The sequence below is a fragment of the Mesoplodon bidens genome (genome assembly GCF_964165515.1).
Source record: "Mesoplodon bidens genome assembly, chromosome: 2".
NCBI lineage: Eukaryota > Metazoa > Chordata > Mammalia > Artiodactyla > Ziphiidae > Mesoplodon > Mesoplodon bidens.
Window position 1 is genome coordinate 1,941,033 of NC_138177.1, and position 12,820 is coordinate 1,953,852.

The 12,820-nt window shown below is 58.5% G+C and overlaps 1 protein-coding gene across 1 annotated transcript; it reads left to right on the forward strand.

Moving 5' to 3' along the window:
- Window positions 1-1,830: 1,830 nt before the first annotated feature.
- TNNI1 (troponin I1, slow skeletal type) lies at window positions 1,831-5,398 on the forward strand (the record flags this gene model as incomplete). The annotated part of the gene is made up of 4 exons (XM_081218101.1): window positions 1,831-1,962; window positions 3,556-3,645; window positions 4,876-5,052; window positions 5,291-5,398. Exons 1-4 carry the CDS (start codon window positions 1,837-1,839, stop codon window positions 5,396-5,398), a joined length of 501 nt encoding a protein of 166 aa, XP_081074227.1. The 5' UTR covers window positions 1,831-1,836.
- Between the last annotated feature and the right edge of the window lie 7,422 nt (window positions 5,399-12,820).

The window sequence follows — 12,820 nt, forward strand, 5'->3', positions numbered from 1 at the left end:
CATAGTCGTGTGAATCTCTAAGTCTCACTGAGGCTCATGTGAACGTGAGTCCCTGGGGACTGATGGGCAGCGAGGTGGTGGGGAGACAGTGAGACATTTCCGTGGGTGCAGGACAGTGTAAACCGCGGCTGGAGATGCTGGTGATGCTCATAGCAACAGGCCATTCCCTCGCAACCACGCGGACCGGACACACAGCAAAACCCTTGGCTTTCGGAGAGGAAAAGACAGACCACCCTGAATAGCTGGATTAGAAGCATGTCCCAGGCACGAGAGCCCCTTCATTTTCTCCCACAGGGACGGCTCAAAGCCGATTGCTTCTACTTTACGCACAAGAATAGCAAACCCAAGCTGTGGCCGGGGCTCAGCAGAGTAGCTGCAGGTGGTGGGGGGGGGCGGCGGTCACCAGTAGCACGAGAAGTGACCGCCTGTGTCCAGGAGGAGACAGGAGCCCTCGGAGTTAGGGATGGAGCGGCTACCCTCTCGCTTCCCTGGGGGACGCTGCCACAGGGCCAAGACGTATTAGGACGTATCTAGTCAGCAAGAGGTGTCAAGCATTTTTAATAAGAAGAGAAAATATTGTCTTCATAACTGAGAGCCATCTATATGGATTGTGTCGACATCAAGAAAAGTTTTGACGTCTAAAGAGACGAGCTTCTTTCTTGAGGGAACTCACGGCTTACTTCTCTGACGTGACACAACATTGCCCCGGAGCGCCAGGCCGCGTGCCTCATGCACACTGCTCGAAGCTGGTGCTCACCCATGATCTCATTCTGTCTGTAGTCCCTCTGTGGACCGGGTAAGGTGGGTCTCAGCATCCTGACTCACAGGTGAGGAAGGGGGTGCCCAGACCCCGTGACCCACACAGTGTCTTGCAGGATTCAGCCCCTCGGTCAGGGAGCTGAGTCTCTGAATCTGAGGGGTGCAATCACAAGATGAGCTTTTAAGGGACCCTGAGATGAGGATTCTGGGTAAGGATGGTGACAGGCTGGCGCTCATCCCGGCCTGCTCCAGATTTCCGGATCTGTAGCCGCCACCTCACCCGTCTCTCCTCCTCTTTCTCCTCAGAGTAAACCCAAGATTACTGCCTCCCGCAAACTTCTGCTGAAGGTGAGCAGGGTCCCGGCTCTTGGGAGGCGTCTGCGGAGGCAGAGGGGTGCAGTGTACCTCTGCGGGGGAGGGTCGTGGGAGGTCAAAGAGGAGGGAGACCAGAGTGGGGAGGAGGTGGAGGATGAGGAGAAGGGATGGAGGAGGAGGGGATGGAGGAGGGGATGGAGGAGGAGGGGATGGAGGAGGGGATGGAGGAGGAGGGGATGGAGGAGGGGATGGAGAATGAGAGGGGATGGAGGAGGGGATGGAGGAGGAGGGGATGGAGAAGGACGCAGCAGAGGGAGTCTGGCAGGAGCCCGGAGCCTGTGGTCAGAGGGTGGGAACCCGGCATTCTGGTCCTGGCACCTACCCGGGGCTTGGCAGGAGGCGGGACCAACTTCAGGGTGGGACCCCTGGTGGGGGCACAGGGCTTGCTTTATTCTGGTAAGAGATTCTTCCTTAGGAGCTCTGGGGCCCAAAAAGGTGAGAAATGGTAAGAGGAAGATTGAAGGACGTAAGGTCCGGGGTCCAAGGGCGCGGGTGCTCGTGTGCGGTCCCCCGGGGTTTGCGTCACGTGGCCGCGCACACACTCCCACTCTCGGCTGCCGCCTCGCTCACAGGCGCCCAGCGCTGCCTGGGCCGGGCCTCGTCCGGGGCTGGGCTGGCGGTGGGGGGCGCGCCTCCCCTTCAGGCCCCGCTGCCAGGTGGGGGACGGGCCCCGCTCACCGGCCGTGTCCTGCGCAGAGCCTGATGCTGGCCAAGGCCAAGGAGTGCTGGGAGCAGGAGCACGAGGCGCGGGAGGCCGAGAAGAAGCGCTACCTGGCCGAGCGCATCTCCCCGCTGCAGACCCGAGGCCTGTCGCTCAGCGCCCTGCAGGTGGGCAGGGGGAGGGGCTCCCGGCCGCGGACCACAGGCCAGCGGCAGCGGCTCTGACTGGCTGGGCTGGAAGCTCTGTGCTTTACAAGTGGCTCCCCCCTTACCTGGTCTCATTAGTCTTCACAACGCTGTGTGGCGAGGTCGGGCTGGGGTGGGGCGTTGGGTCCCATTTTACAAGTGGGAAGGGAGCCTCAGCAGGGAGATGGGGCTTGCTTGTGGTGTGTGTGGGGGGCGCTGAGCAAGGGCCAGGTCGTGTATCAGAGTAGCGTGACGGTGCAGAGCGGGGAGCTGGGCAACGCTCGGGAGGGCCCACTTCTCCAGACTTGCCCGTCCTTCCCCTGCAAATAGGCCTTTAATGTTATAACATTGATAAGAGTTTAAACACCAGTGACTGCAGAGTGAAGGGCCCGGAAGGAAATACACATCTCCTTTGACTTACGATGGGGTTATGTCCCAAGAAGCGCAGCGTCAGGTGAAACTGTCGTAGGTCCAAAGTGCACTGTCTACACCTCACCCAGCGCACATCACAGCTCACCTGGCCCAGCTTAACCGTGTGAGGACCACTCACGGTAGCTGAAAGTTGGGCGAAATCAACTACCAGAAAAAGCCTATTTCATAACAAAGAGCTGAATATCTCATGTAATTTACTGAAGATGAGAAAGCAGATGTCTGTCTGGTACAGAATGGCTTTAAGTGTGTGGGTGGTCACCCTCATGAGCGCGGGGCTGCCCGGGAGCCGCACTGCCCAGCACCGAGCATCACAGCCTGGGAAGGATTCAAATTCAAAATTCCAAGTATGCTTTCTACTGAATTTGTACTGCTTTCCCACCATCATAAAGGCAAAAAAATCATAAGCTGAACCATCGTAGGTCAGGGACCATTTTTTTAAAAAGACATTTATTTACTTATTTTGGCTGTGCCAGGTCTTAGTTGCGGACTTCTTAGTTGTGGCATGCAGGATCTAGTTCCCTGACCGGGGATGGAACCCAGGCCCCCTGCACTGGGAGCTCAGAGTCTTACCCACTGGACCACCAGGGAAGTCTCACCATTTGTAGACCAACATGTCACCGATGGTTACCTCCAGGCGGTAACCTATGTTATTACTGCCTGGTGGTAATAATTCCTATTTTATTATTAATTAAATAAGAATAATTATTATCACTAATTATTCCTATTTTATTATTAGTAGTAGTAGTATTTTTTTGTTTTTTTGTTTGTTTAGGCTGCACTGCGCAGCACGCAGGGTCTTAGTTCCATTGAACCCGTGTCCCCTGCATTGTGAGCCCGGAGTCTTAACCACTGGACCGCTAGGGAAGTCCCCTTATTTTATTATTTTTGCTTAATATATAATTTTCAAAATTTCTACAATTAACTTACATTCTTTTTATCATAAGAAAACGTTTTAGCGATAAGTACCCTCGGAAAGGAAAACAAAGGACTTCCATTCAGAGTGAGGGGGTCCACCAGCCCCTTCCACAGCTCAGGTCTTGCCGAGGTGGAGGAGGGGCCGGACCCCCGGCTGGGAGGTGGAAAAGGGGGGCTGGGGGCTGAGCGGCTCCCTCATCTCCCTTCCTGACTCCCCTGCTTCCCCAGGACCTGTGCCGGGACCTGCACGCCAAGGTGGAGGTGGTGGACGAGGAGAGATATGACATTGAGGCCAAGTGCCTGCACAACACCAGGGAGGTGGGCCGGGGCTGGAGGGTAGCAACACCAGGGAGGCGGGCCGGGGCTGGGGGTTGGCAGGGGCACAGCCGGAGCAGGCTGGCTGGCTGGGACAGGGTGGTGTGTGGGGAGGTAGGCGCAGCCGGTGCAGGTCAGGTGGGTGGCGGGTGATGTCTGGGGGTGTCGGGTGGGCACTGACGTGGCAGTTGTGGGCCAGGCCCCCCTCCCACTGCCGGGTCTGGGGAGTGGCACTTAGGAAGCTCTGGTCCCTGCACTCCATCCCCCAGGGCTGGAGTTGGGCAGAGAGCAAGTGACGCTTTTCACACAGATGAAAAGCACAGACTTCCTCCAACCTATGAGGTGGGCTCTTCAGTGGAAGAGAAGTCTCCCCTTTCATTCACCCACACAAATAACCACAGCCTGTTAGTAACGCCTCACCTTGCAAATGGCTTTCATGTGTGTCGGCCCTTTGACCCTCCCTGAACCCCTTTGACCCTCCCTGCACGCCTGTGGACGAAGTGGTGCTTTTATCTGCACCTGACAGACCATGACGCTGAGGTTCGGAGAGGCTGAGTAGCTCGGCCCGGGTCACACAGAGGGGGACCTGGCATGGGCCTGGCCTCTGACCCTGACTCCAGTCACTCAGCACTCCCCCAGCAGGGGGCGCAGGGCGTCAGCTCCACCCAGACCCAGCCCTGGTGTGGTGGGGAGAACGCGGAGGGACAGGGCTCCTGCACCTGGCGTGGGCTCCTGTTCCAGCAGAGGCGGGGGAGGGACTGGAGCCACTTCCCTCCTTCCCACTTCTCCCCAGCAGGAATGACGCTCTGTGGGTTCACGGGTCCCCCCAGAATTTCCTCCTGAGGTTGCACCCTGAAAACCCCCCAGGGGGCTCGGACATGGGGTTTATCCATCCTGCTGGGCCAGGGCTGTGCCCTCAATGAGCTGCTCTGAAGGCTCACCGGGAAGGGACTGGTTAGAAGCGGGAATAAGAGGCAGTGGCCCGTCCCACTGCAAACAGGGCTTCCGAATGACACTTCTGTCTTCCCTGCATGGCCGCCATGGCCGCCACGGCTAATGGAGTTCCCTCTCCGAGTGCCACTCACCCCTGTACCAATAGAATAGGTTAGAACAGAGGTGGCTGTTTGCAAGGTGACAGAGAGTGGGTCTGGGCATCCCCGAGGGCCTGGCCTGGAGCCTGGAGAAGTGGGGCCTGGCTGGGGCCCGGGACCCTGAGCTGCCCCCTCCTCGCAGATCAAGGACCTGAAGCTCAAGGTGCTGGACCTGCGCGGGAAGTTCAAGCGCCCCCCCTTGCGGCGTGTCCGCGTCTCGGCCGACGCCATGCTGCGCGCCCTGCTGGGCTCCAAGCACAAGGTGTCCATGGACCTGCGCGCCAACCTCAAGTCTGTGAAAAAGGAGGACACGGAGAAGGTGAGCCCCCGACCTCACCCGACGCGGCCTCGGCCAGCCCTGCAGGCCCCGCAGGAGCCCCGCCAGCTGGCAGCACATTCCAGGAGCCCTGGGAGACCAGGGGAGGCCTCACCACCCTGTTCTGGGAGAAGGAGGGCTGGGATGTCCCACCTTTTAGGGGAGGCTGACTTCCCATCACCCAGCTGCTCCTGCACAGGGAGGGCCTGGCGCTAAGTGTCCCCTGTGTGGCCGCCCACAGGAGCGGCCTGTGGAGGTGGGCGACTGGAGAAAGAACGTGGAGGCCATGTCGGGGATGGAGGGCCGCAAGAAGATGTTTGATGCTGCTAAGTCCCCGACCTCCCAGTAGAGGTAGGCAGAGCCAGCTCCCCGCTCCCAGGCCCCAGTTAACAGGGCGGCAGGGACGCCAGGACAGTGGCTGGCGGGGAAGAGGAGCCCTGAGGTGGCTCAGTCCTGGTCCCCCGAGACTGCGGGCACGGGCCCTCACCTGCAGCATGGCGGTTGCATCAGCTCCGTGATCCCCCAGGTGTATCACCTGGGGCGCAGATGATCTGGCCCCTCCCAGGCCTGCTGGATCCGAGACTCGGGGGTGGGATCAGCCCCTGGGTGACTCTGATGCCAGAGCTTAGAACCCCTGGATTCCATGACCCCCAGGGCCTTCCAGCTCTGACTTTCCAAAAGTCTAAAGCACTTTTAACTGCCTCCTGGGGAATCCTGCAAAGTGCCCAGCACTGGTCGGGGGGCTTCTATTCAGAGGAGACAAGGCCACCCACTCTCCGAGGAAGCTGCTGGAGAAAGCAGCAACGTTAGGACACGTGAAGCCCTCTGTGGGCGTGCGGAGGGCACATGCAACAGGGCAGGGTCTGTCCGATAGCCCTGTCCGTCTGAGAAGCCTCCTGGAGGGGCACGCTCTCCGAGGATGTGACGGGGTTGCAGCCGCAGGAGGGCGTGTCAGGGGCTGATGGTGCAACCAGAGCTCAGAGGTGGGGATTAGCCACACGTGGGAGAAAGCCCAGGCGGACAGGTGCGAGGAGCCCCGTGGGGACGAGGGTGTGAGATGGGGAGAGCTGAGGCTCGTCGGAGCCCCTGTGGACAGCAGTCCAGCCTGGGGGCCGGCGTGAGGCCTGGGAACTGAAGGCTGCTGTCTTTCTGTCCCCCAGGCAGCTGGCCAAGCTGTGCTCCGGGTGCCCTGCGGCTCCTTCCTCCAGCCCCGCCCGCCGGCCTCTCAGCATACCCCCCCTGCACTGCAGAGCGCCCCCCCTGCTCCCACGCCTCCCCTCCAGCCTGAGCGCCTTCCGGCGGGACTGGGATTAAGAGGGGAGGAACGGCAGCGTCTGAAGACCTCGCCTGGCTGGCGGGTGGGCTCCCTGGGGCTCCCGGCCGCTGTGGGGCAACCAGGCCACGAGGAGGCATGCACCCTCCACTCTGTATGTCAAGCGCCCGTGGGCGTCACAGCCTCTCCATTAAAACCAGTGTCCTGGTCACTTCTGCAGCTCTGGCTGTAAGCACCTGGGGGAGGGGGAAGGCAGGGAGCCTGTGAGGGAGGCTGTGCTGGGCTTCAGGCAGCAGCTCAGGTCAGCATGGAGGGCCACCTGCTGAGGTCCCCCTGGTTCCCCCTTCCATCTGGTCCGGTGACACCACATAGCACAGCCTCACCCCCAGGGGGCTCAGCTCAGCCCAGCCTGACCTGCAGCTGTCAAGGGGCCCCTCCATTCCCAGCCCCTGGCCCTGCTGCTCTCACAGGGCCGTTCCCCCGGCTCCCCTCTCCCGGGTGCCCTGGTGTACCTGACCCTCGGGGCTGAGCCATCAGGTCAGTGTCCTGCCCAGCACCTGGCCCAGCCAGGGGGATGCCCTGCAGTTCCACCCCGGCCACCAGGCAGCTCCTTCTTCACGCCTGCCCTGGGCTCTCCCGTTGGGCCCTGGGCCAGCCCTGTCCACCTGCATCCACCCTGCCTGACTGTCTTTCCTTCACACTCCTGATGGACCATGTCCCCCAGGACTGATTCTGTCCCGAGCGGGGGGGCAGTCAGTTGTCTGTCCTCCAGGTCAGGTCCTTCTCCATCCCACTGACATCTGGACCAAAGCCCGGTGTGGGGTGCAAGTCTGCTGGGGTGGAATGGGGGGCCTGGGGGCACCCCTCCACACACATGGAGGACAGCGGCTCCCGTGGAGCAGAGACCAACGTCTGGGCCAGAGAGGGCCTGGCTTTTCCGGGCAGTGTCATGTGACTCCTGAGATCTGCCTACGAGGAAGCAGCTGGTCCCCGGCCCGGCCCTTGGCTTTTTGGCCGCCCGGCACTGGTCCCAGGAGAGGCTGGGCCGTGTGAAGGGCCCTCCACCTGCCTGTGAGTCCCTGTTCTGCCCTCTGCTCCCAGTGCATTATCTGCCATAAATGCCAGAAGCTGGGAGCAAAGTGCAGCACCAGGGGCCCCTGGGCTGGGATCTGGCTCCCAGCCATGCACCCGGCCAGCCCCTGAAGGACCAGCAGCCTGAGGTGTGTTGGGGGAAGAACACCCTGCCTGGGTCCTTGCTGCAAACAGCTCAGTGGGCAGAAAGGTGGACGTGCTCAAAGAAAACAACTCCTAGAAACACGGAAACTCTCAGGCACAGACACACCCAGACACACCCAGACCCAGACCCCCCCCACACACACACACCTGGAGAGCCCAGCGAGGCTGGTCCAGGCACAGAGCCTGGCCTGGGTCTCGCGCCTGGCAGCCACACACACACCCCCTTCCCTGACCCACAGGTCACTGCGGCCGGCCTGGGTCCGTAGCGTGGCCTCCCCCCGCTGCTTCCTCTCAGCCCTGGGAGATCCTGGCCCCGAGTTGCAAAGGCAGTGCTCGGTTCCGCCCCCCTGACTATTGACCCAGGGCCCAGCACGCTGGGGTCCCCACCCTGGCCTGCAAAGCCAGGCCTGACTCAGAGCAAACGCCTGGCGCAGAGAGCCCGTGGGAGGAGGGTCCTCTGGGAAAGGGCCCCAGCCCCACCCAAAGCCCTCCGGGAGGATGTCCAGTCCGTTCTGCTTCCTGGCAGGGCCAGACCTAGCCTGCCCCCCGTGCAATGGAGCCCTGAGTGGTGACGGCCAGGGGGCTCTGTCACAGGGCTCCTTGGGGTGGCAGTGGGCGGGGCTGGCTTAGTTGTGGCCACAGCAGGGCCTGGGTGGAAGGCGTGGTCTCTGGAGAGAGAGAACCACGATTCCACCCGGTCCCCACTCACCACGCAGGGACCCAGCCTGGACACGAGCAGAGCGGAGCCGGAGTTGGGCCCCACTGAAGACCAGCGGCCGCAGCCCTCACTCCACTCCAGGCACTGCTCTCTGCACCTGAATTAGCTCATCTGACCTTCACGACACCCCATGAGACAGGGACCACAACCACTCTCATTTCACAGATGGGAACAGTGAGGCACAGAGAGGTTAACCCCTTTCCACGGTCACACGGTTAGTGAACGAGGGGCCGGGACCGAACTCAGCTGGTCTGTTCGAGCCCAGACTCTTAGTCACGACTTAATAACATGCCTTATCAGAATCACATCACTACGTTCTCACCAACACCTAAGGAGCAGACCCTGTTATTTCAGATTCACTGACACATGAGGAGACAGGTTGGGAGAGTTGAAGTCACTCACCCCGAGTCACGGGCTGTGACAGCTGCAGGCTGGGGACAGGGACCTGGGTCAACCTGCCCTGGGGGTCACCCTTTTCTGGGATCAGACTTGCCTCAACAGAGCCCGACCGGTAACTTTCCAGAAGGGATGTGGCCGGGGACCAAGGGCAATGCATACGCACCTTGGAGTTGGCCTGTCCCCAGAGAGGAGAAAACATTCAGATGAGATGCAAATGCACCCAAATGGGCAAAGGGGCCGACTTTCTCCAACAGCAGGGACGTGGACCTATAGCAGCAGCTGGAGGGGGAGCTCCTGCCTCCTGGAAGGGACGACCACGGCAGAGCGCCACCTGCTACGCCCCTGCCTGCCCCAGAGCCCCAGGAGGCCAGCCGCCCCCCACGTCGCTATATCCACGGTGCAGGAGGCCGAGCCCACTGTCTGTCTGGGGCCCACCTCGCAGCAGGATGGTCAGGGCAGGCCCAGGCTCAGGGCTGCAGGGGCTGGAGTGTCCCGCCAAGGAGGAAGCCCGTTAAACATTAGCCCCAACGGCCCCCCACGAAGTGAGTCAGGCTCCCCGCAGGGCTCCCGGCTGGCCAGGTTTGTTCCAGGTGGGTGATCAAGCTGCTGAAGCCTGGGACAGGCCGCTGGGACCAGTGCGGATGGCAGCCACCTCTCCTGACCCCAGCAGGGCTCCCTCCTCAGCAACCCTAAAGCCGGCCAGCGGGCCCTCTGCTGGAGGTGGGTGACGGGCACTCTATCCCAAGACACACTCCTAAGCGGGTCCCTGAGGCCACAGCTGAGCAGCGCAGCCCCCATCTGCCCGTGGCTCTGGTGCACAGGGCTGTAGCCGGCTTCTGGAGGCCGAGAGAGGGAGACTGAATTGCTCAAGGTCACAGGCCTAACCAGGGGGACAGAACAGGGCCCTGGACTCCCCGTAGGTGGACAGAGCTCTGGTCTCCCGGCCAGAGGCAGTGGTCCGGGGGCCTGAGCGGGTGGCCCACCTCTGGCCCCGGGTCAGCACCCACCTGGCTCCACCGGTTGACACGGGCTGGGTGAGCCCCACCCTTGGCTCTGGGCTCAGGAGAGAAGTATGGCCACACCTAGATGCCAGGGCAGGTTTTCCAACCCGGGAGCCCCGGGGAGGAGTGTGTGTGTGTGTGTGTGTGCGTGCGCATATGCGCTCGTGGCCGTCCATCGGAAGGGGTGAGCCTGGTGTGTGTGTCCGTGTGCCCGTGAGGGTGGTGGCTTGCTTGCCCTTCAGTGTGATGGATGCCCACATGGCCCTCGTTTTAGAATTTTCCGGATGCAATTCTCCTGATTGGATCTCTGTGACCCAACTTTCTACTGCTCCACTGCCCACTGAGGAAACCGGGTTACTGCAGTGAAGTTTCCATAAAGCTACATGTATTCCGTGAAAAGGGTTCTCCTTTTCTCAAGTATGCATGCATTCATTCTATTATTTTAGTATCAAGATACCCTGTACTTAAGGGGTGGGAGCACAGGAAGTGGTAATTGTTGTCTTCTAATTTCTTACTTCAAAAAGCAAAATGGTGGGGCTTCCCTGGTGGCGCAGTGGTTGAGAGTCCGCCTGCCGACGCAGGGGACACGGGTTCGTGCCCCGGTCCAGGAAGATCCCACGTGCTGCGGAGCGGCTGGGCCCGTGAGCCATGGCCGCTGAGCCTGCACGTCCAGAGCCTGTGCTCTGCAACGGGAGAGGCCGCAACAGTGAGAGGCCCGCGTACCGCAAAAACAAAAACAAAAACAAAGACAAAAAAACAAACAAACAAAAAAGACCCCAAAATGGTGGCAACACCATTTGTGTATTCATATTTTAAAAAGTATTATTACTTGGTGAAACCCAAAGCCAGGGAACCACTGCCCTGGATTCTTTAGGGTGTGGGTCTTACCTCCCAGTCACAGTCAGGCTGTGACTTCCAACCCCTCTGGCCTGGGGCCGGGGATCCCCTGGTCTCCACTCTGGCCTCTTTGGGGAAAAAGAAGCTGCCTTATGTCCTGTGTAGACAGGGGTTGGGGCTGGGGATTCCAGAGCCCGATGTCTTCCTTGGGAGGGGAAGAGAGAGGGGGCTCCCTCCTCGCACCGGCTGGGGAGTCTTGAAAACTCCCCTCCTGGACCAGGGGATTCCCAGGGTGATAAGCCCTGCCTTCCTGGATTCTCCCCAGGGGAAGTGGCCAGCACAGGCTCACAGCTATTAACAGATGCACAGAATTATACGGTGAACACCTCTGAGTCAACCACTCATTTTAAGAACTAGGGAACTGCAATTCAATATCTTGTAATTATCTATAACAGAAAATAATCTGAAAATAAGTAAGTAAATAATTACATAAATATATATGTATAACTGAATCAGTTTGCTGTACACCTGAAACTAACACGATATTGTAAATCAACTATACTTCGATTAAAAAAAAAGAATTAGGTTATTGCAAATGCTTTTGAAGCCCCTGCACACCCCTCTCCAACCATAACACTTCCCCTCCACAAAGGTAAAAGCGATCCTCAGTTTTTTTGTGTGTGTGGTACGCGGGCCTCTCGCTGTTGTGGCCTCTCCCGTTGCGGAGCACAGGCTCCGGACGCGCAGGCTCAGGGGCCATGGCTCACGGGCCCAGCCACTCCGCAGCACGTGGGATCCTCCCGGACTGGGGCATGAACCCGCGTCCCCTGCATCAGCAGGCAACCACTGCGCCACCAGGGAAGCCTGCGATCCTCAGTTTTGCGTGCTTTATTCCCCTGGTTCTCGATGTTTCTGGCTCCCAAAACAATGCATTGTGTCTTTTTGTCAACCTGACATAAATGCATGCTTTTGTTTGTTTGTTTGTTTAAATAAATTTCTTTCTTGTAACTTTGCTCTGTTTAGATTATGTAGTTTTTGTTCAGTTATGAGAACAATCCTTACAGGATGGTGGATTATTGGCTAGCTTAATGGATGGAGTAAGAAAGTGGAAAATGTAAAATGTCAGGAAACATACATTCAGAGCTTAGATAAATTTGTTCTCTGAACCTAAACTGGCTAATCCATTAAACACAATCTCCTCAGAAAAAAAGCATGAAGATTCTACTAACTGATACATAGGGCTTCCTCATTCCAATAAAAGTAGATATACCAACTAATCTAGAAGCTAAGCTGAAATACAAAGAAGAAATCCCATTTAGAAGAATACCCCAGTTTCAAGATAAAATGCATGCATTTAAATGCGGTTGAAAGTTGGCACAAGATACTAAATTCTTCCCCAAGATAGAAAGCACAAATGAAGATAGGGGAGGAGTCTCACTTTATGATCTTGCTCTCAAATTGCTTAGCGTGGACTTCCCTGGTGGCGCAGTGGTTAAGAATCCGCCTGCCAGTGCAGGGGACACAGGTTCGAGCCCTGGTCCGGGAAGATCCCACATGCCATGGAGCAACTAAGCCCATGTGCCACAACGACTGAAGCCCGTGCGCCTAGAGCCCGTGCTCCACGACAAGAGAAACCACCGCAGTGAGAAGCCCGTGCACCGCAACGAAGAGTAGTCCCTGCTTGCCACAACTAGAGAAAGCCCACACACAGCAACGAAGACCCAACGCAGCCATAAATAAATTTTTAAAAATTGCTTAGCGCTCCTCCACTTGCGAATACACTTGAGACAGTAGGTGTGGTTGCACCTGGAGAGGACCCCGAAGCGGCGCTCGCTGGGGCTGGCTTTCTCATAGGCCACCTCCATGCAGATCCCACACACCATGTCCTTGCTGCGCTGCACAGCAGACGAGCGCTCCATGTCCTTCTCATGGGCCTCGAAATGCATGCTTCTGCCTTGAGGGTCATTAGAGGTGAAGATTGTAAAATTCTCCCCTGTGAAAGAACGAAATGATGAAATACCACCATTTACTCACACTTTTTCCTGTAAATAGACCTCTGGGTGGTTTCCAGAGTTTTGCTACTATAACCAGTGCTACCTTGGATGTTCTGAGCTCCTGCTTGGTGCCCATGGTCAAGGTGCCAGGCCATCAGCACTTGCTGGTTTCCAAGTACACTCCTGCAGCAATGTACCATCAGGGTGACCCAGATCCTGGAGAAGGGTCCTAGACGCTGAGAGGCTCCGACCTAGCCTCCCAGGTGACACAGAGGGGATCTCGGGCTGTCTGGGGTTTCCTGTTCTCCTTCCA